The 26746-nt window shown below is 45.9% G+C and overlaps 1 protein-coding gene across 2 annotated transcripts; it reads left to right on the top strand.

Moving 5' to 3' along the window:
• On the top strand, positions 1–25930 carry ANGEL1 (angel homolog 1). 2 transcript variants are annotated; one of them, XM_079767978.1, is made up of 10 exons: positions 1–129; positions 3899–4474; positions 5626–5852; positions 6278–6347; positions 7604–8037; positions 10202–10328; positions 10627–10737; positions 21214–21289; positions 21773–21936; positions 22680–25930. In XM_079767978.1, exons 1-10 carry the CDS (start codon positions 54–56, stop codon positions 22838–22840), a joined length of 2022 nt encoding a protein of 673 aa, XP_079624104.1. In that variant the 5' UTR covers positions 1–53; the 3' UTR covers positions 22841–25930. The 2 variants fall into 2 exon arrangements, with proteins under 2 accessions (XP_079624104.1, XP_079624103.1); XM_079767977.1 differs by having other exon boundaries at positions 21773–21945.
• Positions 25931–26746: the final 816 nt, after the last annotated feature.

Genomic DNA, 26746 nt, shown 5'->3' with positions numbered 1-26746 from the left:
GCGACCGGCGGCTGCAGCGAGGAGGGAGGCGGACGCCGGCGGGGCGGCCGGCCATGATAGCGTCGTGCCTGTGCTACCTGCTGCTGCCGGCCGCGCGCCTCTGCCGCGCCCTCTCCCGCGCCCTCTCAGGTACTGGCCCCGCGTCCTTGCAGGCGGGAGCCGGGCCCGGGCCGGCCCCGCGGGGCCGAGGCGGCTTGCGGCGAGTCGGGCCTCACGACCACCTTCCCTGGCAGTGCCCAGGTGTGGGGGGCGGCCCTCCCCCCAGAGCCAGTCCTGGACCCTCGCGGGCGGCCCCTGCTCACGCTGGTTGCGTCGGGCCGCAGTTAACCCGGAGGCGGACTGGGGAAGGGCAGAAGCCGCCCCTCCCAGGCCCCGGGGTGCAGAGCGGTTCTGGGGCCCGCCGACCACCGCTGTGGGGGCTCGGAAGGGGTTGGCAACCCCGGGCCTAGGCGAAGGCCCGAGTTCTCTGGGTAGGAGCCTGTCGGCCCTGGGCCAGTGGGCTGGAGACCTAGCCGCCCCTGTGTTCCCAGCGTCACTCCACCCTCAGTTTCCCCCGGCACCTCTCAGCTCTGCCGTCCGTGGAGGCTCGGGTTGAAAAACGTGCTCAGAACCCAGAGCTGCATTTCCACCTGAGCTCTGAAGCAGCCTCCGTGCGCGTAGGGATGTAGTGGGATGGATGGAGGCAATGCCCAGTTGATACTCAGGAGAGAGTAACTTGCACTTTCCATGATCCGCCTGCCCATTTTCATTCCTGGTCTTTAAATTCCCGAGGCACTCGGAAAGCCGACAGAACTCCCAGATTTCCCTGGCAATCAGGGGGCAGGACAGGCTAACAAGCATGTTCTTAGAAATAAGGGTCCGACTGTGCATTCCGTGCCTTCCCTTTCTGGAACCTTCCGCAGTGTGTGTGATTTATATTACGTAATATATGTGTATTTCGTGTAAGATGTTTGTTTCTGTCTGCTTTTAGAATTCGAGCTCCAGGAGGGAGGGTGGGATCACACCTGTTTTGCTTGCTGTGTCTCTAGTGCCTCGTACACTCCTCAGAATATAGTGGGCACGCAATTTAGGAATGGCACTTCTGGGGAATGAGAAACGCCACAGAAGTAATTGTTGTCAGGGAGCTAAAGAATATTCCTTCAACCATGTTCTGTCATTCTAGACCAGTGGTCGGCAAACTCATTAGTCAACAGAGCCAAATATCAACAGTACGACGATTGAAATTTCTTTTGAGAGCCAAATTTTTTAAACTTAAACTTCTTCTAACGCCACTTCTTCAAAATAGACTCGCCCAGGCCGTGGTATTTTGTGGAAGAGCCACACTCAAGGGGCCAAAGAGCCGCGTGTGGCTCGCGAGCCGCAGTTTGCCGACCATGGTTCTAGACAGAAGTTTTAAGGGATCTCAGAGGAGGGTCCACCCCTCCCACCCCCATTAAAGTAGTCCCAATGGTTTTAACTTGGTTATAGGGTTTCTACATATTTTTAAAAAATTTTTTAAATAAAAGGATTTTGCTGCTGAAACACAAACCACCACCATCAACAAAAACCTGCTAAACTTGGAAACTAGTAACAGCCCACAGGTAAATCAAAGAACCTCTGCCATCTGTTACACATGGGGGATGTTTCAAGAGACTAAAGCCGGAAACCCAGCCCCTGGGTTTGAAGCAGAGTTTTCCCGTCTCAGCGCTATTGACATCTGGGCCTGGAGAATCTGTTGTAGGGCTGTCCTCTGCGCCGTATGATGTTCAGCAGTGCCCTTCCTCTCTAACCACTAGATGCCCGTGGCACCCCCACAGCTGTGACAACCAGTGTCTCCAGACAAGGCCAGATGCCCCCGAGAGCAAAACCGTCACTGTTTGAAAACCACTGTTATATTCACACTAGAGGCCTAGTGCATGGATTCATGCACCAGTGGGGTCCCTTGGACTGGCCTGCGGGGATCAGGCCAAAACTGGCTCTCTGACATCCCCTGAGGGGTCCTGGATTGTGAGAGGGTGCAGGCCAGGCTGAAGGACCCCACCAGTGCACGATCGGGGCTGTGGAGGGCCCGAGAGAGGGCTCCAGGGCATGTCAGTCCTGATCGGCTGGACCCCAGCAGCAAGGTAACTTACCATTTTGAGTGTCTGCCCCTGGTGGTCAGTGCATGTCATAGTGACTGGTTGAACTGTTGAATGTTTGGACACTTAGCATATTAGGCTTTTATTATATAGGATAGGCCAGTGGTCGGCAAACTCATTAGTCAACAGAGCCAAATATCAACAGTACAACGATTGGAATTTCTTTTGAGAGCCACATTTTTTAAACTTAAACTTCTTCTAACACCACTTCTTCAAAAGAGACTCGCCCAGGCCGTGGTATTTTGTGGAAGAGCCACACTCCAGGGGCCAAAGAGCCACATGTGGCTCGCAAGCCGCGGTTTGCTGACCACTGACATAGGCCCTAAGATCATGTCAACGTTTGAATCATTCTGATGTTTTTCTTGCCTTAAAAAAAAAAAAATAGAGCTGATAAAATGAACCTAGTGACTGAGGGTCAGCATCATGCATGCCACTTGTCCTGTGCCACAAATAAGGGAGTTGGTGTGTAAGGAGTGTTGTTGGTTCGGACCAAAGTACTGAGCCTGGAGTTTGGGTGCCCTAATTTTAGAGTTTTTCCCACTTGCTTTCTTGCCTGTTGGCCGTCATTTGTGGCTGCTGTAGCAGAAAGGTGACAGCTGTCTCTTGCTGTCACTTGTTGGCACCTGATTTACAGCCTCTGTTGTGTTATGGAATGGGAAAACTAATGAAGTTTGTGAAAATTTGTGAGTAGAATAATTAACTTTGACAAGAGACCAAGGGTCTTTGTTAAGAAGTAAATTGTAGCCCCCCCTGGTGTTGCTCAGTGGTTAGAGCGTTGGCCCATGTACCGAAGGGTCTCGGATTCAGTTCCCGGTCAAGGTACCTACCTGGGTTTCAGGTTCCGTTTGGGGCGTGATCGGGAGGCAACCAATTGATGTGTCTCTCACATCAAAGTTTCTCTCTCTCTCTCCCCTTCACTCCCTCTTCCCCTCCCTCCCTCCCACTCGCTCCAAAAATCAATGGAAAAAATGTCCTCTGGTGAGGATTCACAACAATAAAAAAGAAGTAAATTGTATAGACTTTGAGACACCTTTCTTGTCTACTTTAGGGCTTTTTCTTTTGGAATGCATTCATAGACCAGGGGGTGTATAGAACTAGAAAAGCTCTTGGAGATTATGTAGTTCACACGTCCCCTGTCCCCATTTCACAGTCAAGAGCAAGTCCATCTCACTAGGGGCATTGTCCAAGGTCACATAATTTTATTGACTTCAGTGCTAGACCATAACCCACCATTCTAACTCATGGTCAAGTGCTGGTTCCAATGCAAGTGGCTCTTAGAACCAGAGAGTTGATGTTTCATAGGAGTCTTAACCTCGAGATAAAGAGGTGTGTTTCTATGTGACCATCTCTGCCCTAGGTTATGTGGGTCAGCCGTTCTTTATTCCCACACTGAGTATTTATCAGATCCCTACCATATAGGTTAGTCAGTACTTGCAAAGCACTCAGAATAGTGCCTGCCACATAGTAAGCACTTGGCTCTGATGATGATGAAGTTCCAGGCACTAAGATGGGTAGGCTCAGTGATGGAACCATGATGAGCAAAGTGAATATGATTCTTCTTTTATTTTAATAGCAAAGGTGGAAATTTATTAAAGAACAAGTACAGACTCCCACGTGGGGAGGGGGAAAGAGTCCCCCAGAACGGACTCCCACTTGGGGGGGGGGGAGGGTCCCCGTGAATATGATTCTTACTTGTATGGGATTCACATTCCAGTTGGGAAAAGAGTGTGGGAGGGGTGATGCTGTCATCTTATAACATGGTATTTTGGCTTTCTTCCTAGATGCTTTCTTCACCTGTCGAAAAAATGCCCTCCTGGTGAAGAGCTCGTCCCCCCAGGTAGAGGGTGACTTTGCCATGGCCCCTCAGGGCCTGGACCAGGACGAGTGTGAGGGCCTGCTGCAGCAGTGGCGAGAAGAAGGGTCGAGCCAGGTGTTCTCGACTGTGAGCGAGGGTCCCCTAGTAGATAAGGGACTAGCCCAGAGCAGCTTGGCACTCCTGATGGATTATCCTGGAGAACAGGATGCCGCTTCCGAGGACAAGTGGTGCAGCAGGCAGCTGAGTGACCTGCAGGCAGCAGAGAACCTAGAGGAGCCTTCCCCCGAGGCCCTAGGAGAGGAATCGCTGCCAGAGGGCGAGGGCCCTGTGTGGGCAGCTGTCCCCATGCAGGCAGGCCCTCAGTATGCAGACTGCACCATCCTCCCAATGGGTGCACTGGCTGCAGAGGAGTGGGAAGAGGACCCTGCAGTGGTCGCCTGGAGCCTAGCACCTGAGCCTCTGCCCCAGGAAGAGGCTCCCATCTGGTCCTTTGAGGGCCTGGGGCAGTTGCAGCCTCCCCCAGTAGAAATTCCTTATCATGGTGAGTCTGACCGCTGGCTGCGAGAGCCAGGGTAGCAGGTTGTCAGGTGGTCGTGGGTGTGGGCAGAGCCATTGCTAAAGAAGATGCTCGGTGGGGAGCTCTACCAACTCTGCCACCGCATTCTTTTTGCTAAGACTCTTGCAGTGTCAGATCTAGGTGGGTTTTAGAAATCCTCTCATCTAGCCCCTGGTCTCTCCGAGGAAATAATGCCAGTGCAGAGAGGAGGCGGGACATGAATAAAGTTACATAGCTCGGCGGTAATGGCAGAACGGAGCAGATCCTAGTTGTGATTCTCCATGCGACTGTTTCTCTGGAGGTGATCCAAGGGCTTCTTGGGAGGAGGTGGAGAGCCCTCGGGGCCTCCGCTCTGTGTCTCAACAGAATGACTCCAGTTTTATCTGTGGCACATACTGGGCTTCCATTAAAATGTGAAGAACGAGTTCTGTGGCTCAGATAGGTTTGAAATCCACCATGCAGCTCCATGCTTTAAGGGAGATGGGGGACGAGTGGTTTCTAGCCCTACAAACTTTTCCAGATTTAGAGGTTAGAAAATATCCAAGGCTGGGATTACTTGAGAAGAGTCTTTAACCTCAAGTGACCATTAGCACATGCATCTAAGTCAGTGGTCAGCAAACTCATTAGTCAACAGAGCCAAATATCAACAGTACAACGATTGAAATATCTTTTGAGAGCCGAAAACCGACTTCTGCGCATGGGCCATGAAGTTTCAATCACACTGTACGTGTGTGCCCGCACGTGGTATTTTGTGGAAGAGCCACACTCAAGGGGCCAAAGAGCCACATGTGGCTCACGAGCCGCAGTTTGCCGACCACTGATCTAAGTGACTCCCCAAAGACCAATGGATTTGTCAAAAGTGTGAGCCTGTATTTATTGAGCATGCACTAGGTGCCAGGCATTATGCTAGTTACTGGGAATACAGTAGTGAACAGCCCAAGATTGTCTCTGGCTTTATGGAGCTTACTGTCTAATGTGAGAACGTCCTTAGAGTTCTGCTCAGATGGCCACAGAGAGGGATGGGTGACATGGAAGGTAAAATATTTGAGACACAGTATCACTGAGACGGGTGGAGATGGTGGAGCCTGTGGGTAACATGTACTTGTCGTGACCTCTTCTTCCCAACCCCTTTGCAGAAATCCTGTGGCGAGAATGGGAGGATTTCTCTACTCAGCTAGATGCGCAGGGCCTGGAGGCAGGGGATGGCCCTCAGTTCCAGTTCACTCTGATGTCCTATAACATCCTGGCCCAGGACCTGATGCAGCAGAGCTCCGAGCTCTATCTGCATTGCCACCCGGACATCCTCAGTTGGAACTATCGCTTTGCAAATCTCATGCAGGAATTCCAGCACTGGGACCCTGATGTGAGTGAAGAGCGGGGAGGGCAGTGCATCTTGCATTTGCTTTGGCCCTGGGCTGTTTCCCAATGCTCTTAGACAATGAGTCATTCCCATAGCTGTCCACATGATTGGAGTCCTTCCTGGGGCTGGAGCTTGCCTGCCTGAAGTCAGTGAGTTTTGGCAGATGCTGAGAAGACTTTCCCTAGGTGCACTTTCTGGCACCTTTGTGCAGGGAGGGAGACTTGAGGGGAAAATCCAGTGTATGTGTCTGGTCTCCTCAGCTTCACTCTGGCCTGTTCTTGCTGGGGCTGGCTCTCAGACTTGTGGGAAGGTTCAGTGCCTGAGACCCACAGCAGCTTCCCACCTGGCCGCTGCCTACTCCTGGGGTGGGAGTCCCATTCAGCACTCTGGGCATTCTAGAGTGATTGGTTTCCTTGTAAATTCCCCAGATCCTGTGTCTTCAGGAAGTCCAGGAAGATCATTACTGGGAGCAGCTGGAGCCCTCGCTGCGAATGATGGGTAATGCAGCTCCCTGGCATGTGTGCCAGTCTTTGTTCCTACAGTCCTGTCTGCTCTCTCCGAAGACACCATGTTTTTCCTTTGTCTCAGTAAACCTTCAGTCTCACCTGCGAGCTAGCTCCTTCTTTATGTGGGTGAAAAAGAAAGTAGAGTTCGAAGTTTTAATTTAATTGTGACATGTTGCCCTTTAATTCTTAAAGTAACCAAACCTGTGAGCCCGAGTATTATTATTGCCAGTTTACAATGAGGAAACTGAGTTTCTCAAAATTTCTGTGACTTGCTCAGGGTCACAAAACTACAAAGCTAGTAGGTTGTGGAGCTAGAACTCCAGCTTGTGTGACTTTATTTTATTATTATTATTTTTTGTTAATCCTTACCCGAGGTTATTTTTTCCATTTATTTTTATTTTTTGACATGTTTCCATTCTTTTAAAAAAATGTATTTTTTTATTGATTTCAGAGAGGAAGGGTGAGGGAGAGAGAGATAGAAACATCTGTGATGAGAGAGAATCATTGATTGGCTGCTTCCTGCACTCCCTCTACTGGGAGCCCCCAACCCAAGCATGGGTCCTTGACCAGGATCCAACCCGGGACCCTTCAGTCCGTAGGCTGATGCTCTATCCACTGAGCAAACCAGCTAGGGCTCCACTGATTTTTAGAGACTGAAAGGGAGGGAAGGGTGGGATAGGGAGATAGAGATAGAGATAGAGATAGAGATAGAGATAGAGATGATAGAGATAGAGATAGAGGGAGAGAGAGAGAGAGGGAGAGAGAGAGAGAGGGAGAGAGAGAGAGAGGGAGAGGAAGAGAGAAAGAGTGAGTGAGAGTGGGGGAGAGAGAGAAACATTAGTGTGAGAATGAGAGAGACACATCAGTTGGTTGCCTCCTACACATTTCCTGGGGGATTGAGCCTGCAATCCAGGTATGTGCCAAGACCCTTTGGTGCACAGGCCGACGCTATCCACTGAGTCACACTGGCCAGGGCCAACTTGTCTGACTTTAGATTCCATGCTTTCCCTGTCAACTTATATTGCTTCAACCCTTCTCTCCTTCTTTCCCTTTTTAGAGCCTCTCAGTCGTCTGGTTGAAACTGTCAGGGAACCTCTGCAGAGCCAGGGAATTGGCAAGGGCAAGGACTCCCATTATTGAGCAGCAGGAGCAATGCCTTCTGCACACCCACCTGGGTTACTGCCACTGGTTGGAGGGACTCAGGGTTCAAGGACTCTGATCCATCTTCTTGGTGGGGTGTTCCTGCAGGCTTTACCTGTTTCTACAAGAGGAGGACCGGGTGTAAGACGGATGGCTGTGCTGTCTGCTACAAGCCCACGAGATTCCGTCTGCTTTGCGCCAGCCCTGTGGAGTACTTCCGGCCTGGCTTGGAGCTCCTCAATCGGGATAACGTGGGCTTAGTGTTGCTGCTGCAGCCACTAGTCCCAGAAGGCCTGGGGCAAGTGTCGGTGGCCCCATTATGTGTGGCTAATACCCACATCCTGTACAACCCACGCCGGGGTGATGTCAAGTTGGCCCAGATGGCCATTCTCTTGGCTGAAGTGGACAAGGTGGCTAGGTTGTCAGATGGCAGCCACTGCCCCATCATCCTGTGTGGGGACCTGAATTCCGTCCCTGATTCACCTCTCTACAACTTCATCAGGGACGGAGAGCTCCAATACGATGGGATGCCAGCCTGGAAGGTGAAATGGGCAGACCACTGCGGGTGGGAACACGGCCTCGGGAGAGGCTCGGGTGTGGCACCAGCGCTGCTTCTGTGGCAGGGACTTCAGTTATCCCGGTTCTGGCTCCCTCCTGCTTTCTTGTACCCGAAACCTGGAAGTTAGGAACCCTTGAGTGCCTTTGGCATATTGGAATCCTTTCAGTCTTTATCATTAATTTATTTTGAGTCTAAAAGTAATACATAAGTACATCCTTGAAAGAATTCAAATATCATAAAATCAGGCCAAAGCCCCTTTTATTACCTACAATCCCTGTCTCTCCCCTTAGAGTCAAGTAATAGCTGAAGTTTGGTGGCATTTTTCCAGTTCATTTTTATGCATTTATAGTGATATTGATGTTCCCGTGATAATATAATCTTAATTTACATTTATTAAGTGATTACTATGTGCCAGGTGCTATTTTAAGCACTTTATATGTATTCATTAATTTTTATAATTTCTATCATTGCCTCCTTTTTACAAATAAGGAAACTTAAGGCACAGAGAAATTAGTAACTTGCTTACTCTAGATTATGCAGGTCATTCGTGACGGAGCCAGGATTTGTAGCTGGGTGGTCTGGCCCCAGAGCTCTCACCCTCCAGCACTATCTGTGCTTCTAACAGCTGGTATATAATCTATCGTGTGTGTGTTTATAAACATGATATATTTTATTTTGTAGCTTTTTTTCACTTAATGTATATATGGATCTGTCTTATTCTTTTTAATGGCTGAATGTTGATAGCACAGATATATCATAGTTTATCATAGTCTATTTAGCTGTGCTCATGGGCATTCAGCTTGTGCTAATTTTTTAGCTAATTTTTAATGTCACTTAATCGCCCTGTTCCTCTGTTTTGCTTTGACTGATCCATCCAACTTTTTGCTTAGTTTTGGCAAGGCACAGTGGAGAAAGGACCCAAAATGACTGAATTATTATTGAGCATTGTGGGCTTTTATTTTAATGAGGTTACTCAGGTGCCAGCAATGTCTTGGTTGCCACATGTGAAAGGCATTATCCTGCCAGAAGGTTGCTGTAATCAAGGAGCTCAGGAAACAGGCAAAGAATTTACTAAGTGCCTACCTTGTGTGGCACCGTTAGGTGTGGTGATTAAGAGCACTCATTTTGAATCCCCGCTCTCCCACCTTGGTCAAGTTACTTAACTTCCGAAAGCCCCATTGGCCTGATCCAGACATTGGGGATATAATGGGACCTACTTCAGAGGTGTTTGTTTGTTTGATGGGTTAAATAAAATAATGCACATGAAGTGTTTTACAGTTCCTACTTCAAAGGAAGCAGTCATACTTTGGTAGTGATTATTATTATCAACTCGTAATTACATGTGGTATCATTATCCCATTTTATAGTACAGGATATTGAACCCAAGAGAGTTAACTAACTTGCCCAAAGTCACACAGCCATTAAATTCCAGGTCTGTTTTACTTCAGATGGCATATCTGAAATTAACGTCCTTCAAGGGCAAAGAGATTGTGCCTATCACTGCTTTCTTCCTAGCACTTAGCTCGTGTCCTACACATAGTTGGCATTCACATATTTGTTGTTAAATGAAATGAAGGGAATTTTGCTACACACGTTGGAGATATGCAAATGGCTGATGTTGCCGAATGTTTCCCCTACTGCCTTCTGTCCGTTCCCAGGCTTTGACTGAGGATGGTGACGTAAGTAAAGTGCTTTGGTGCATGTATCATTTGGCTCAACCCTGTGGTTTCCCAATAATAGGCTTACGATGCTAGACCTTGATCCAGAAGATCCAAAGATCAGGATAAACCTTTTCCCCTTGCACATTAAAGCTGCCGAAAGTTGATATTCTCTGTGGAGAATTGTGAAGATTTTTCTGAGGTAAAAGTTAGGGGATCACATGTTCATACAGTTCTATTCTCAGTCACTCACACACCTCATTCTCTTATCCCTTATTCCTGTCTCATGGATATTTCAGTGTTTTTAGTTAAAAAAAAGTTTTAATTAGTTTCTTATTTTTAACCTTCCCCTAAGACTTATGTTTTGCTTATATTGTGTATGTAGTCTATGAATGTGTGTGTGTGTATGTTTGTCTGCATGTCCCCCAAAATGGGCTGTTTCCTTTTTTCATCTTGGTTTCCTCATTCCCACCTGCTCTTTCCTTGTAGGTGTCTGGACAGGAAGACTTCTCCCATCAGCTTTACCAGAGGAAGCTGCAGGCCCCACTATGGCCCAGTGCCCTGGGCATCACTGATGGCTGTCAGTATGTCACCTCCCGTCATCCCAAGAGATCAGGTGAGCATGCGCCATGTTCCTGGTGGCTGTGCCTTCATGCCCATTTTGAAAGAAAGCTGGCACCTCCATGACGAGAAAGTAGAATCCCCTCAGTTCCCTTAGCAAGGTCTTTGTTTTTCTCACTGTCCTCATGGTCACCCAATGATTCTACAACTTTAAGTCATAGCCGTTGGAACACCTCCTTGTCTTTTGAGCCAGATTTCCCCTGTCCCTATGCTGGCAGCTTCTTGATATTAAGGAGGGTCAGCAAGTGGCTCCTCTTCCTTTCTTTTACTGTGTGGCTTGTCCTGGTTTACAGAGAGACGTAAATATAGCCGAGACTTCCTGCTTCGTTTCCGCTTCTGCAGTGTTGCCTGTCAGCGACCAGCAGGACTGGTTCTTATGGAAGGAGTGACAGATACTAAGCCAGGTAATGGAACTAAGTTGTTTTATTTTTAAAACCTCTTTACCCCTGATATTTGTCAATTATATGATTTCTCAGTCTTTCCTCGGCCTAATTCTTAGAGGTCGGCTTCTGGTTATAAGTAGGCTTAGAAGGAAGGTCAGTGGAGTTTAGTGGCCAGACACATGCATCGATGTGCAGTGTCATGAGAACGTGGACCAGGAATCAAGACCTGGGTTCTAACCAGCTCTGAGACCTTAAGGAAGCCACTTACCCTTTTTAGGCCAAAGTTGCTACTAACTAGCACGTAGACAGCATATATGGGAGAGAAGATTCACGTGCTAGGGCTCTGAGAATCAAAAGGTGACAGTAGCCTTGGTTGTAATAAAAAGTTAGTCCTACTGAGAACTTCCAGACTGAACGTAGCAGAGCATACTTGACATTCTACTCTTCTTGACTCTGAAACCACTTTGAAGCAACAAGGAAAATGGAATAAAGAAACGTAAACTCCATCTTTAAGAATACAAGATCTAAGGTATCTGAAACCATAAACCACAACACAGTGGAATGGCTGTGAGAAGCACTAGAGATCATGCAGGGGTGTTGGAGGAAGTGTGGCGAGATTTATCTGTGAGGTGTATGGATTCCAAAAAGAACCAGCAGAGTGCCTTCTTTCAAGGTGAGGAGTGTACCTGAGGCACCAAACCAAAATCCTTGTTTCATCAATAAGGAAAGGATGCCCAGGTGGTGATAGGACATTATCTCAACCTGTTTTAGTTCTAAGAGGCAGTGGATGGAAGACTGATTAAGGAATCAAGCATATTTGCATTGAGCAGTCTAAATGGCAGGGGGATATTCAGGGCTACATATCTTTTGCCTAGGGAGAAGCAAAGATTAAAAGGACTCATACACACCCTGTGTCATAAGGAAAATTCTGTTACTTGGGATGCATTTTTAATTCTCTTATATAAACTTTGTATAAATAACTGGTAGCAAAACCTCAGCTAATTCAAAGCTGGGCTGCCCAAAAGAAACCAGCATGAGATCTGCACTAAAATACTAAAAGAAAAAAAGGTGGAAGGAACAGGAAAAATGAAAGGCAGATAAAGAATCCTTACTTCAAAGATAAAACTTCTTGCCATGGAGCATATGAAAATTGTAATTATTTTTCCATGAATAAAAAATATGAAGCCATTGCCTTTCTAAAATAAGAGCACAAAAATAAAACCATTGCCTCTTAAACATAAGTTCAGGCACATGGCAAGACATCAGAAGATGAAATGTAAGCTGCAGAGCTGAGGAAAGAAATGGAATAAGAGATTTAAAAAATCACATAAAATGAAGACAAAATTGGATGCAGCATAAGAAAGAATAGATATTGCTGAAAACAAGACAAGATAGGCAAAGAGGAGTTGGGGGAAGCAAAATAAAAGGAAGTAAAAGGATAAAAAGGACTAGAGAGAAAATGGCAGTAGTGAAAGATAAGGCAAGGCAACATATAATTGGAGTTAACAAAGAAGAAAACCAACATAATGGCACAAAAGGAATATTTAAAGGTGTGATTCAGGGAAGATTTTCCAAAGATGAAAAGATCTGAATCTTCAGATTGAGAGGATATGCCATATCTTAGTAAAAAAATGATATAGGAGAAGCAACACTAACTTCCTAGTGAAGTTACCAGAAGTCAAAGATAAAAGAATCCTTTGGACAGTTGAACCAAAAAGATCGGGCTACTTCTAAGAGTAAAAATAATGAGGTTGGCATCTGACTTCTCAACATTAACATTCAACTCTAGAAGATGGGAGCAAGGCTTCAAGGAAAGAAGGTATGGCTCATGAATTTTATACTCCACCAAAAGCCTTTCTTGGAGAGATGCCAGAAGACTAACTTACGACAACCAAGCAGTGACTGGAAAAGAACTGTAGTAAAAGGACTGGTGGTAAGCAATGAATTTATTTTTTTCTTGTTGGAATTTAATTTAAATTGGCATTTTGCACAGAGCAGCAAACATTTCAAAGGCTCAGTTTTTTAAATTGCGAAGGTAAATGTATTATTACAACTGTAGCAACATAAATAATAATGATGATGGAATGTGTTGGAACTGGGATAGGGCTTATATCAGTTGGGCTCAGGCAGGGAAGCAGGGGCTAAGTGTTTTAAGATTATAAAATCCCAAGGTTAAACAGTAATAGGATCCCACATAGGCAATTTTATGTTAAAAATAGGCTATTTTTTTTTAAAAAAAAATTCGTGCTATACTTGAAGCATAAAATAAACATTTCATTTTTAACAAAATTAAAACCAGGAATCTTTTTTAAAAATATTTTTTATTTTTTAATTTATTTATTGATTAAGGTATTACATATGTGTCCTTATCCCCCCATTGCCCCCCCCCCCCGACTCATGCCCTCACCCCCCTGTTGTCTGTGTCCATTGGTTAGGCTTATATGCATGTATGCAAGTCCTTTGGTTGATCTCTCCCCCTTACCCCCTTCCTCCCCTACCTTCCCTCTGAGGTTTGACGGTCTGATCGATGCTTCTCTGTCTCTGGATCTGTTTTTGTTCATCAGTATATGTTGTTCATTATATTCTATAAATGAGTGAGATCAAGTGATATTTATCTTTCTCTGACTGGCTTATTTTGCTTAGCATAATGGTCTCCAGTTCCATCCATGCTGTTGCAAATGGTAGGAATTCTTTTTTACAGCAGTGTAGTATTCCATTGTGTAGATGTACCATAGTTTTTTAATCCACTCATCTGCTGATGGGTACTTAGGCTGTTTCCAAATCTTAGCTATGGTGAATTGTGCCGCTATGAACATAGGGGTGCATATATGCTTTCTGATTGGTGTTTCTAGTTTCTTGGGATATATTCCTAGAAGTGAGATCACTGGGTCAAATGGGAGTTCCATTTTTAGTTTTTTGAGGAAACTCCATATTGTTCTCCACAGTGGCTGCACCAGTCTGCATTCCCACCAGCAGTGCACAAGGGTTCCTTTTTCTCCGCATCCTCACCAGCACTTGTCGTTTGTTGATTCGTTGATGATAGCCATTCTGACAGGTGTGAAATGGTACCACATTGTCGTTTTGATTTGCATCTCTCGGATAATTAGTGACTTTGAGCATGTTTTCATATGTCTCTTGGCTGTCCTTCTGTCTTCTTTGGAGAAGTATCTATTTAGGTCCGTTGCCCATTTTTTGATTGGGTTGTTTATCTTCCTTTTTTTAAGTTGTATGAGTTCCCTGTAAATGTTGGAGATTAAACCCTTATCAGTGATAACATTGGCAAATATGTTCTCCCATTCAGTGGGCTTTTTTGTTGTTTTGTTGATGGTTTCTTTTGCTGTGCAAAAGCTTTTTATTTTGATGTAGTTCCATTTGTTTATTTTCTCTTTAGTTTCCATTGCCCTAGGAGCGGTATCGGTGAAGAAATTGCTTCGGCATATGTCTGAGATTTTGCTGCCTCTAGTATTTTTTTGTTTCCCATCTTATGTTTAAATCCTTTATCCATTTTGAGTTTATTTTTGTGTATGGTGTAAGTTGGTTGTCTAGTTTCACTTTTTTGCATGTATCTGTCCAATTTTCCCAACACCATTTATTGAAGAGACTGACTTGATTCCATTGTATGTTCATGCCTCCTTTGTCGAATATTAATTGAGCATAGTGGTTTGGGTCAATTTCTGGGTTCTCTATTATATTCCATTGATCTATATGTCTGTTCTTGTGCCAGTACCAGGCTGTTTTGAGAACAGTGGCTTTGTAATATAGCTTGATATCTGATATTGAGATCCCACCTACTTAGTTCTTCTTTCTCAGGATTGCTGCAGCTATTTGGGGTCCTTTTTTATTCCAGATGAATTTTTGGAAAGTTCGTTCTAGGTCTGTGAAATATGCCATTGGTATTTTAATGGGGAGTGCATTGAATCTATAGATGGCTTTGGGTAGTATGAACATTTTGATGATGTTGATTCTACCAATCCATGAGCACGGTATGTTCTTCCATCTGTTTGTCTTCCTCTATCTCTTTTTTCAGTGTCCTGTAGTTTTCTGCGTATAGGTCTTTTACCTCCTTAGTTAAGTTTATTCTTAGGTATCTTAATTTTTTTGGTGCGATGGTAAATAGTATTGTTTTTTAGTCTCTCTTTCTGTAAGTTCACTATTGGTGTATAGAAATGCAATAGATTTCTTGGCGTTAATTTTGTATCCTGCTACATTGCCGAATTCATTTATTAAGTCTAATAATTTTTTTATGGAGTCTTTAGGGTTTTCTATGTACAGTATCATTTCATTTGCGAATAAGGACAGTTTTACTTCTTCTTTTCCCATTTGGATGCCTTTTATTTCTTCTTCTTGTCTAATCACAATGGCTAATACTTCCAGTACTATGTCAAACAGGAGTGGTGAGAGTGGGCATCCCTGTCTTGTTCCTGTTCTTAGGGGAAATGGTTTTAGTTTTTGCCCATTGAGTATGATGTTGGCTGTGGATTTTTCATATATGGCTTTTATTATGTTGAGGTATGATCCTTCTATTCCCATCTTGCTGAGAGTTTTTATCAAGAAAGGGTGTTGGATTTTGTCAGTTGCTTTTTCTGCATCAATTGATATGACTGATTTTTATCTCTCAATTTGTTTATGTGATGTATCACATTTATTGATTTGCAGATATTGTAACATCCTTGCATCCCTGGAATAAATCCTACTTGGTCATGGTGTATGATCTTTCTGATGTACTGCTGGATCCGATTTGTTAGAATTTTGTTGAGGATTTTGGCATCTATGTTCATGAGGGATATTGGCCTGTAATTCTCTTTCATTGTGTTGTCTTTATCTGGTTTTGGTATTAGGGTGATGCTGGCTTCATAGAATGAGCTTGGAAGTGTTACTTGAATTAAAACCAAGAATCTTTGAAAATACATATTGACAATCACTTTGCAAGTAGAATCATTATATAAGGGGGAAAATACCCAGTTCACTAACAATGCAAAATAATAGCAGTATTTTCAAAATTGAGATTAGCCCTGGCTGGTGTATTCAGTGGTTAGAACATGGGTCTGCACACTGAGGGGTTGTGGGTTTGATTCCCAGTCAAGGGCAGGTACCTGGGTTATGATTCCCTCCCCACCCCTGGTTGGGCATGTGCAGGAGACAACTAATTGATGTATCTCTCTCACATTGATGTTTTTATCCTCCCCCTCCTCCCTCCCTTTCACTCTCTCTCTCAATGGAAAAATATCCTCAGGTGAGGATTAAAAAAACACGTTGAGATCAAATTTGGGTAAACACACCCATTCACCACATACTGTGAACATGTCCCCACCTAGGGCTGAACAGGCTTCTGATGAATCTCTTTTATTTATTATTTATTTAGTTAGTTAGTTTTCTGATGAATCTCTTTTAAAGACTCCAAATCTGAAAAGCTACCACCATTTTTAGACCATGAATAGAAAGACTGAAGTGCAGTACAATGAGATCATAGTATGTGATCTTTTTTTTAGAGGATATGTTTAAATCAGCGGTCGCCAAGCTGTGGTCCCCGGACCACTGGTGGTCCGCGAGGTCTGAAAGGTTGGCGACAGCTGGTTTAAATGTCCTACTGAACAATATTTCCAGTCCCATCCCAGAGTCATCCAATCCACTGTGCACATCAAAACTTGTCAACTTGACTCTGACACTGACTTTAATGAGAAGCATCTGAGTTGCAAAAGGAACTGCAGTGCTAGGTAGTGATGCTCTAACTTACCCACAAGTCGACATTGCGTTGCACTGGAGCGTTCTACATCACCCAAGTTGTGTAATAAACATTGTGGCCTTGGCCGAAGTGGCTCGGTTGGTTGAACATCAACCCGTGCCTTGAAGGGTTCGATTTCCGGTCAGGGCACATGCCTGGGTTGCGGGCTCCATCTCTGGTCAGGGTGCATGCAGGAGGTAGCTGATTCATATTTCTCACATCAATGTTTCTCTCTCTCTCCCTCTCTCTCTAAGATAAATAAAAACATATTTAAAACAAAACAAAAAAAACCTTGTGATTCCCTTTGTGAGGGAATAATTAATAAGAAGGGAATCTAAATTTTAAGTCCCCCTTTTATTTATATTTTGAATTATTATTTATCTTTCCTGTGTGGTTCATAAAGACACTGAAAGGGGTTACTATGTTTTCTTTCTAATGAGTGCTTGCATGTTTACACAAACGCTGGAGCTTTGAACTTACATTGAACCCTTCAGGTCTTTTAACACTTAACCACAAACCATGTGCCCAAGTAAGTGCATTATATGAAAAAACAATTATTAATAGGTGATATTCGTAAACCACTATTTACAAACTGACGAGATGGCCATAGAGCAAAAGCTGTCTGATCAGTTTCTAACCAGGAAAGTTCTGAATCTAGCTTCTCCTCTAGCCCATGCATGGCACAATTTATTATCTCCTTCCCTTGTACTTGCAGAAGAACTTACTTGCGTGGCTTCCACTTACTTACTTGGTGCTGAATGGGCCCAGAAGATGTTGCAGCGCAGGTGGAGGCGGCTGTGGCCCATGTGCTAGTGCTGCCTGTGCACAGTGCTGTCTACACAGCACTGCATGGACAGAGTCTGGGGTTGAGGGAAACCATTTTCAATCTCCTGCTGGTCAGTGATTTTTCTGGCATATCATAATGGTAAAGGATGTGACTCAAAATAGTGTTGTGAATATTTATGCTCCAAATAACATTACATCCACAATCACAACGTGTTTCAGGATTTAACAAGGAATAATAGTCAGAAAATAACTAATGGAAAAGGTTTTAATTCATCTTTCTTACTCTGTAACAGATCAAGTAGATAAAAGATAACTAAGAATATAGAAGACTTAAGTAACATGTTATAAGGTAAATCTGATTGGTACATATCAAACTCTGAACACTGGAAGCAGAGAAAAGACATCTTTTTGAGTATCCATAGGAGATTCTTAAGAGTTAACCATATATTAGACCAGCGGTCACCAACCGGTGGTCTGCGGACCACTAGTGGTCCATGAGGTCTGAAAAGTTGGTGACCGCTGTATTAGACCACCTAAAAAACCTTAATAAATTTTGAACAGTAAGTAGTATTGTCAACTTTCTCTGATCACACATGCAATAAAAATAGAAATTAAAAACAAAATACTACCTCTTAAACATGTAAAAACTTTTAAGTCAAAGGTAAAATTTAAACTGAAACTACAGAATATCTAAAAATAATAATGAAAATACCATACATTTTTGCGATTATAGCTGGAAAATGAAAAAAATCATAGAACAATATAGAATATTTATTTTATTTTATATTTATTTTTTATTTTTTATCAGCACAGAAGTCTTTTTTATTTCCCCCCCCACTTATCATGCCATGAATTCATAGGGGATGGGTTCCAGCAACTCAGGCTCCTTTCCACTGGTTCTGACAAAGTGCTTCTCTGGGTGCAGCAGGCTGGCGCTTCAGCTGAACCCAGGAACCTTTCACTTTGGCTTCCTTCTTTTTCTGATCATTTTCCTCCACACGTTTCAGGAAGCTGTCTCAGCTCTTCGAGTGCTTTATATGCTCAATATGTACATTAATCCTCTGGGCAAGAATCTTGCCCTTGTTTGTTCACAACAATGCCCACCGCAGGCTGGCTAACTGTAGACTCCTCCAGTTTTGCCATGGTAACATCCTTTGATGTCTGCAGTATCACCTTTCTTGTGGATTCACATGTATGAGGCCAGAGGAACAGCTCCATGTTTCTGAAAGGCCTGGAGAACATATAGGGCGTGCCTCTCCTCTTCCCCTTTGGGTTAGTCATTTTGGCAAATTACTGGAAGATGGCGGTTCCGGCCGAAAGGACAATATAGAATATTTAGAATCACAGAATTATATTAATAAAAAAAGATGGAAGTAATTACATTAGGCATACAACTTAAGAAGTTAGAAAAAAGAACAAACTGAAAGAAAGCAGAAGAAGGATAGAAGATAAAAATGAAAATAATTTAGAAAACAGAAAAATAGAACAAGTAAACTCTAAGAGTTGATGGCTTGGGTGAAAAACAGCTGTCAATTATATAAGCCCATTTGCTGACCTATTTAAGGAGTAGGCAAAAGTGTCCAGATGCACAAGAATTAATCCTATATAATAAAAGTCTAATATGCTGTGTCCAGTGTTCATCCGTTCAACCAAAGCATAATATGCTAATGACATGCTAAGGCCGCTCAACTGCTCGCTATGGTGTGCACTGACCACCAGGGGGCAGACGGTCAACTGATTGACCAGTCGCTGTGACATGCACTGACCACCAGGGGGAAGATGCTCCAACCTGTAGGTTAGCTTGCTGCTGGGGTCTGGCAGATCGGGACTGAGCTAGACAGGCCGGACACACCCTGGAGCCCTCCCGCAGTCCCTCCCCAGCTGGCCAACCTCCCACGTCCCTCCCCGGCACTGATTGCGCACTGGTGGGGTCCCTCAGTCTGGCTCGCACCCTCTCGCAATCTAGGACCCCTCGGGAGATGTCAGAGAGATGGTTTTTGGCCCAATCCTGCAGGCTGGGTACAATATTAATATACAGAAAGCCATAGTAGTCATATATAAAAATAATGACATATTTGTTAAGAGACAAAATGAAGCCCCAGCTGGTGTTGCTTAGTGGTTAGAGTACTGGCTTATGCACCAAAGGGTCGAGGTTTGATTCCTGGTCAAGGGCATGCACCTGGGTTGCAGGTTCGATCCCTGGGCCCAGTTGGGTCACATATAGGAGGCAACCAGGCAATGTGTGTCTCTCACATCAATGTTTCTCTCTTTCTCTCTCTCTCTCTCTCTCTCTCTCTCTCTCTCCCCCCCCTCCTCTCCTTTCTCCTTTTACTCTCTCTAAAAATCAATGGGAAAAAAATATTTTCAGGTGAGGATTAACAACAACAAGAGAGGTATAATGAAAAAAACTCTTTATAATAGCAAAAAAAATAAAACAAATTAACATGGAAATGTAAGATATATAAAGGAATATTTCATTTCATCTAAATTATCAAATTTATTGGCATGAAATTGTAACATTTCCTTATCCTTTTTTAAAAGACCTTTATTGAGATTAAATGCACATACCATAAAATCCACCCACTTAAAGTATACAAGCCAGTGACTTATAGTATAATCAGAGTTGTATAACCAACACCAAAATCATTACCCCCAAAAGGAACCCCATATCTATTAGTAGTCACTTTCCATTCACCCCTCTCCTTAGGAAAAAATCAATTGCCCATGGACATATGGGATTTTGGACTCTAAATTATATTCCATTCACCTATATGTCTATCTTTAGGCCAGTACCACACTGTCTTGATTATCTTAACTCTGTATAAGTTTAAAATAGAGAACTGTAAGACCTGTAACTTAGTTATTGTTTTCACTATTAAGTATGATATTTGCTCTCTGGGATCCCTTCATAGGGCATTAATTCCATTCATGAGGTCTTCTGGGTTGCACGTTCAGTCCCCAGGCCCAGTTGGGGCATGTACATGACCTAATTACTCCCAAAGGCCCCAGCTGCTAATGCCATCCCATTGGGGGCTTAGGATTTCAATGTATTTTGGAGAGACACAAACATTCAGTCCATAACACCCATTAATGTCAGGAGGGTCTGTAATAATTTCCCCTCTTTCTTTCCTGATATTGATAATGTGCCTTTTTCTTTGTGTGTCTCTCTCTGTGTGTGTGTGTGTGTGTGTGTGTGTGTGTGTGTGTATATATATATATATATATATATATATATATATATGTAAAAGTATGTATATGTGTACATGTGTATATGCACATATATATGTACACACACACACAATAGATGGTGTGTGATAGAAAATCTCTGGAGGAATATACCAGAAATTTGGAACCATTGGTTGCCTCTGGAGAGGAGAATTGTGTGGCAAGGGACCTGGAATGGGAGGAAGATTTCTCACTGATTTTTTTCTCAACATTTTGGTTTTTTTACTATGTGACTATATTACCTTCTTAAATTTATTTTTTGTTGTTAATCCTCACCGGAGGATATTTTTTCCATTGATTTTTTAAGAGAGAGTGGAAGGGGTAAGGGGGAATAGAGAGAGAGACATCGATGTGAGAGAGAGACATTGCCTGGTTGCTTCCCCCTCCTGCTCCAATGGGCTGGGAATGGAATCTGCAGTGAGGTACGTGCCCTTGACTGGGAATCGAACCCAAGACCCTTTGGTGTGTGGGCCAGCGCTCTAACCACTGAGGAATGCCAGCCTGAGCTGACTACATCACCTTTTAAAAATAAATTTAAATTTTAAGAGAAGGTGCTGAGTCAGGCAGATAAATGTCTACGTTAGAGGCCTCTGTCTTCCTGTGGTTCCTGACTTTGATCCATTGTTTTTTTCCACCCTTCACTATTTTCCCTTTTTCCCTTTGGGAGCAATCCAGTCATGGATCTGAGAAGGATTTCAGGGTGCAAGGTTCTGACCCTGCTTCACTGTCTGCGAATGACAAAACATCTTTCCGGTCTTCTACAGAACGACCTGCTGGCTGGGCCGAGTCCGTTCTAGAGGAAGACACGTCTGAGCCTGAGCCTGAGCCCGTCTCCCCCAGGTAATCCTCCTCCTAGTTCCCTTCAGCTTGCATTCCAGTATATGAGAGAGATTCCTGTTGGCCTTCCTAAGGCTAATTTGGGGGAGCATTTTTTGTTGAGCTCTCCCTTCCCCCAATACCTGCTAAGCTTATGGAGGGTCATACAAGTGAACAGAGGCCAGAGGTGACCCACCCAGGTGCCTGCAGAGGAAAAGCCCACACACTTTTCCTCAATGGAGTGAGGCCTCACAGAAGAGCTTGCTGACCATGGACAGGGTAAGGGAAGAGTGGGGGTGAGGAACGTCAGGGGGAATGAGTTGCATGTGCTGTTTCTAGGCTAATTTTACCTAAGACTGTCAGCCTATTAGCATGGGGAGGAATTTTTGTTGAGACTGTTACTTGGGATCATTCATTAAAAATACTTCATAAAACCCACAGAGAAAGTAACCTTGAGAAAAGCTCAATAATGTTTGCTGACTGAAACTATCTTCTCCATCCCTGTAGGACCGTAGGCAACATCCAGCATTGCCTCCACCTGACCTCAGTATATACGCACTTCCTGCCCCAGCATTGCCGCCCAGAGGTCACCACAATGCCCTTGGGTATTGGAACGACGGTGGATTACATCTTCTTCTCAGCTGAGTCCTGCGAGAACGGGAACAGGACTGGTAAGCCTGGTGGGTCCTGGGTTCCTAGGAGCCATCCACATGAGTCCCTGGGACAGCTGATGGTAGGTCAGGCATTTGATGGCATGGCTTGGGCTGCTGGGATTTGACCAGCAGAAGAGCAGGTTTCATACCTACCCAGCACTGCTCATCCTCATCATCCTTCTCTTAGGCCACTTGTCTGACTTCTCTTTCGATCCTTGTAGCATTAGAGAGAGGTGGGCAGAACAAGCACTCTCCATCCCTGTTTTGGAGGGGGAAAATAGAGCACCACGAGATTACTGGGTTTGTTCAGTGGCGTCTGGTTAGTGAGGCACTTGGTTAGGTTACAGACCCTGTTTCCTATCTCCTCACCCCACACTGGTGGTCACAGGGTAGCAGTCTATAAGCCCCATGTCTGTTTGTTTAAAGTATGTCTTTTAAAATGTTTAAATTGATTGCCTATGTTTAAAAATCAGATTTTTAAATAGAAAAATCTGGATTTCCAGTTTCCCTTAGAAAAATCAGATCTTGTAATGTTAGGACTGTGCATACACTCTCCATTTTGCCACAGTCCCCCGGAACCCACCCTGCTTCATTCATTGCTATATCATGGAGTATCTGAGAAAAACGAGGCCTCTCCTAGAGGCAGCAGGAGGTGAAGGAGGGTGGGCAGCCAAGGCATAGCTTCCCTAGGCCCCGCCCTCCCCATGCAGTGTGACTGACTCTCTCACCCTCTGCCCTCTGGCTTCCGCTTTGTGCCCCAGATCACAGGCTATATCAAGACGGAACTCTCAAGCTCCTGGGCCGCCTCTCCCTCCTCTCTGAAGAGATTCTCTGGGCTGCCAATGGCTTACCCAACCCCTTCTGCTCTTCAGACCACCTCTGCCTGCTGGCCAGCTTCGGGATGGAAGTGACCGCCCCATGATGGGCTCCCAGGGGAAGAGAGCCGCTCTTCTAGAAGAGCCCACTGGGTCAGAGACTGAAATATCCCATGCTTCTGGAAACTTAGGTCCAAGAAACTTACAGGCCCCCCCCCGCCCTCCCCGTTCCCTTTTCCCATGGTTAGATTTTCTGTGGGCCTGTCCAGGCTCTCTGCCTGTGGTCCCTTCCCTGCCCCAACCTCTTCCTAATCCTCTTGTGCCACATCCTTGGTGGCCCTGGGAGAGGCGGAAGGGGGGTTCCCCTTCCTCCCATGTATCCAGCGCTCCTCTTGATTTTTAATTACCAGGGTTGTGGGAGCTATTGATCTCATTTGTTATTTGCTTTCAGGCCGTTTCTTGGTGGTACTTTCTGATCCGACCTCCTCCCCATCCTCACAACCTCTGTGCCCAGCCCTCTTGCCAGGCACACACGTGTGACATGTGTATAGTGTGTGTGCATCCTCCCAAGGTGGGACTGCTCTGTGCGGCCGTACCTGCCTCGATCAGCCTGCTGTCCACACGGAGGCTGTCAGCCTAGGGGCAGGTTGAGAGCACGACCTGGTGCCTGTGTGCTGCCAGGCAGCAGCAGGGGCATGGGCCCTTCTCCCTTTATCCTCTTATTCATTAGGCGTTCATCATGCCAGCCAGGGCATGCTCATCTCTGAGCTCTGGGAACGAATGGGTCCCCAGCCTGGAGCAGCACAATTGGGGATGTAGTACCTGCCCCAGAGGCCTCTGAGCCTCCGCCCCCGAGCTCCCCACAGGCCTGGCATGCTTTCACTAGGCTTGTCCCTGAGGAGGGTGAAAGTTTGTGTGGGGTCAGTGGGCTGGGATAGTGATTTGAGATTTAAAACTCCTTGAGGGTGAGGAGAAAGAACCTTCAAGAAACAATGGGCTCACTGGACTCTGTAGCCCAGCGGTCGCCAACCTTTCGGACCTCACAGACCACTAGTGGTCTGCGGACCACTGGTTGGTGACCGTTGCTCCAAAGGTTTACTTAAACCAGCGGTTTCCAACCTTTTGGACCTCACCGGCCACCGGTTGGCGACTGCTGCTGTACTAGGGCGAAGGTGGGAGTGTCCAGTAGGGAAAGAGCAGGCGGGCTCTGCAGCTGCCTCAGCTGGGACTCAGGACCTCAGGGACCTGTTCTCTTCCCTCCACCACTTTTACTGTTTGCTGCCTCCCTCATTCCCTTCCGTTTTCTCCCTAGAAAAGCCTACTATTTAGCTCAGGCCAAACCTTCTCAGTGAAAAGGTGGCCTTGGGCACAAGTGCTTGAGGAGTTGTTCAGGCCAGCAATGCCTTGCTGCTCATTGCCTCTGCTTTCCCTCTCCTCGAGCAGGGTACCTGGCCCATTCAGGGGGCTTCCGTGCCCACACGCGTCACCTGCCTGCCTTAATCTTCTGTTGCTGGGGGTGGCCCCGGGGGTTCCCTGAACGCAGAGCAGCTGCTGGCCCTGGTGGATTTGACTTGCTGTTGCCCACTTGCCCTCCAGCACAGGGCTGAAGGGATGGCTGAGAAGCCGGAGACAGGCAGTTAGCCAGAGGTGAATTTAATGATCTCTCCTTCTTCTGAAAGCCAAAGACCCAGCTTGAATTCTTCTGCTGTGTTCATGGTTATAAACTTTCCACATCTAGGTTCTTGGAAATTTAAATACGTGTGTATTCTTAAACAGTGTTTCCTGGGTACTGGGCGTGTGCCTGTCTGAGCCCCAGGCCTGTCTGTCCATCCCCACCGTACACTCTGTTTGTCTCTCTCTGGGCACCTCCGGAGACGACAGTGCCCTGTTGTTTTCTAAGACGATTGCCCTTCCCTGTTCTCTGCCAGGAAACGCAGATTAAAAATGACTGAAGATGGCAGAGGGCAGGTAGCCTGCTAATCATTTTTGTTTTGTTTTCTTATTTGTTTCTGTTTTGGAAACAAAATGGGGCTTTAAATTCTCTTTTCCAAATAAAGGTTTACTTTCCCCCGCTCCTGTTGGTCATTTTATTAGGATCTTGCAGGGCACGGGGGAGAGAAGGCCTGGAGAAGGAGGTGGGCCGAGAGGAGGGGACTGGCCTTGTGGTGGGGTCTCAAGTCCTAAATCTGCACCCGAGAAAAGTGAGGGACTCTCCCTCTGATCACGGAGGCATTGGGGGAACAGGGCTTGGGTGAAGCCTCTGCCCTGACTTTTCTTGTGGGGCAGCTCTCTTCTCCATCCTTGCCAAGCTAGAGGAGAATAGCTCTTTCAGCCACCGTTGTTCTTGTTCCATCTGCTGCCCCCCCGTCCAGACTGCATTTCAGGAGGGTCTGTGTGGAAAGTGGGACGAGAATGTTTTCCTATGGCAGCTGCATGAGGCCTGGTGCTTGCGGCAGATGCCTCTTGCTGAGCTGCTATTTTTGATAATCTCTTTTGCGTTCTGTAGCCAGAGCTGAGCTGTGGGCCATCTGTTGCTGGAAAGGTTTCTCTTCTTCCCGGGCCTCACTCTGCTGGTACTTTTGTCCTCCAGCCTCCTTAAGCCGCAAGTCCACCAAGCCCGCATGGGCATGGGAAGCTCTGAAATGGGGGGTGGTTTTCTGCCTTACCTGACCAGATTCCCAGACCCCACACCTGTGAGTCAGCCTCGGATCTGAGTTACTTAAAGCTACCAGGGTGAATCTGTTGAACCACCTGGGTTGGGAGTCAGTGGGGAGAGCACCGCCTGGGAGTAGGAACCCCACTTGTCATCTTGGCCTGGTGACTGTGGGTAAGTTAACTCTTGCGTTTCGTTCACACATCTTGGTGAAATGGAAATTAAAGCAATAATCTTTTCCACTTGTGAGGAATTTTCAGCTCTGAAATTGTATTGTTTGGGCGTTGACAAGCAAGAGCTGCTAAGGATTCCAGAGTATTGGTGGGAGGTGCGGGTAGGTAGTTCTCCCCAGCCAAGCTGGACGATTGGCCCATGGGCTGGGATTATTTCATACCCCCTAAGCTTTGAGGTGTATCCCCAGAGACCCCTTTTCTGGCCTAGAGGGTTCCTACAGCACTTTATCAACCAGGACTCTATGCATAGATCACAGCACTGTGATGGGCAGTTCAGGTGTTCATGTATTACCTTTACACCCGAGGAAATAGAAATCCCAAAGAGGTAAATCGCGAGTCTCCTTTGCTTTATTTCTTGCCACCCCATGCTCCTCAGCATACATCCTTTCCAGGAGTAGGAGAGAGGCTATCTTTCAGGGCAGACCTGCTGGCGAGGGGTGGGGTGGGGGTGGGGGTGGGGGAGGGAAACCACCCACCAGGCTGCAACTGGTGTGCTTTTATTTTTAAACCCAGTTTTGTTTTTCTCTCCAGTTCTTGCCCCGGTGTAGCTACTAAAGGATTGTTTTTTGATCGGTTACATAATGCAGTGTGGGGCTTCTCTCCTCCAGGTGTAGGAGGGACCCAGGGGCAGAGAGCTGACCTATAGCCCTGCACTTGTAGGCTCACCCTGGTGCACCTCCTGTCTCTTTCCCCTCCTGAGCAAATGTGCAGAACAAAACTGCTCCAGGCCAGGTCAGCCTGATGAGAGCTTGGGGTGCCCATCTCGCCTGGGTTGGGAGAAGGTAAACTTGGTGTTTTGAAGGGAACTCTGCCTCTGCCCCGACCCTAATCAGTTTCTGTGCCCCTCAGGCCCGAGGCCTCACCCCGCTGTGGGGAGGAAGGGAGCCTACACTTAAATTCTTGGAGGTGCTGTCTTTCCTACAACTAAGTCCTTTCTGGCTGCAGGTTCGAGAGGAGGGTACGTTCCCAAGTGGGCTGGCCTCAGAGAGCTGTCCCTCCGCTGACCCGAGGTGGCCCATCTCTACCACCTGCCAGGCCCCAGCAGCACGTCCTCTCACCCTCTTGGCAAACACTAAGGATTGCCAGGCAGCCTGCACCTGGGCCACTCTTTGGTCTGACTACCACTG

Source organism: Cnephaeus nilssonii (assembly GCF_951640355.1).
Source record: "Cnephaeus nilssonii genome assembly, chromosome: 4".
Taxonomy (NCBI): domain Eukaryota; kingdom Metazoa; phylum Chordata; class Mammalia; order Chiroptera; family Vespertilionidae; genus Cnephaeus; species Cnephaeus nilssonii.
Note: the sequence above shows the minus strand (reverse complement) of the source record. Positions and strands in the feature narration are given on the sequence as shown.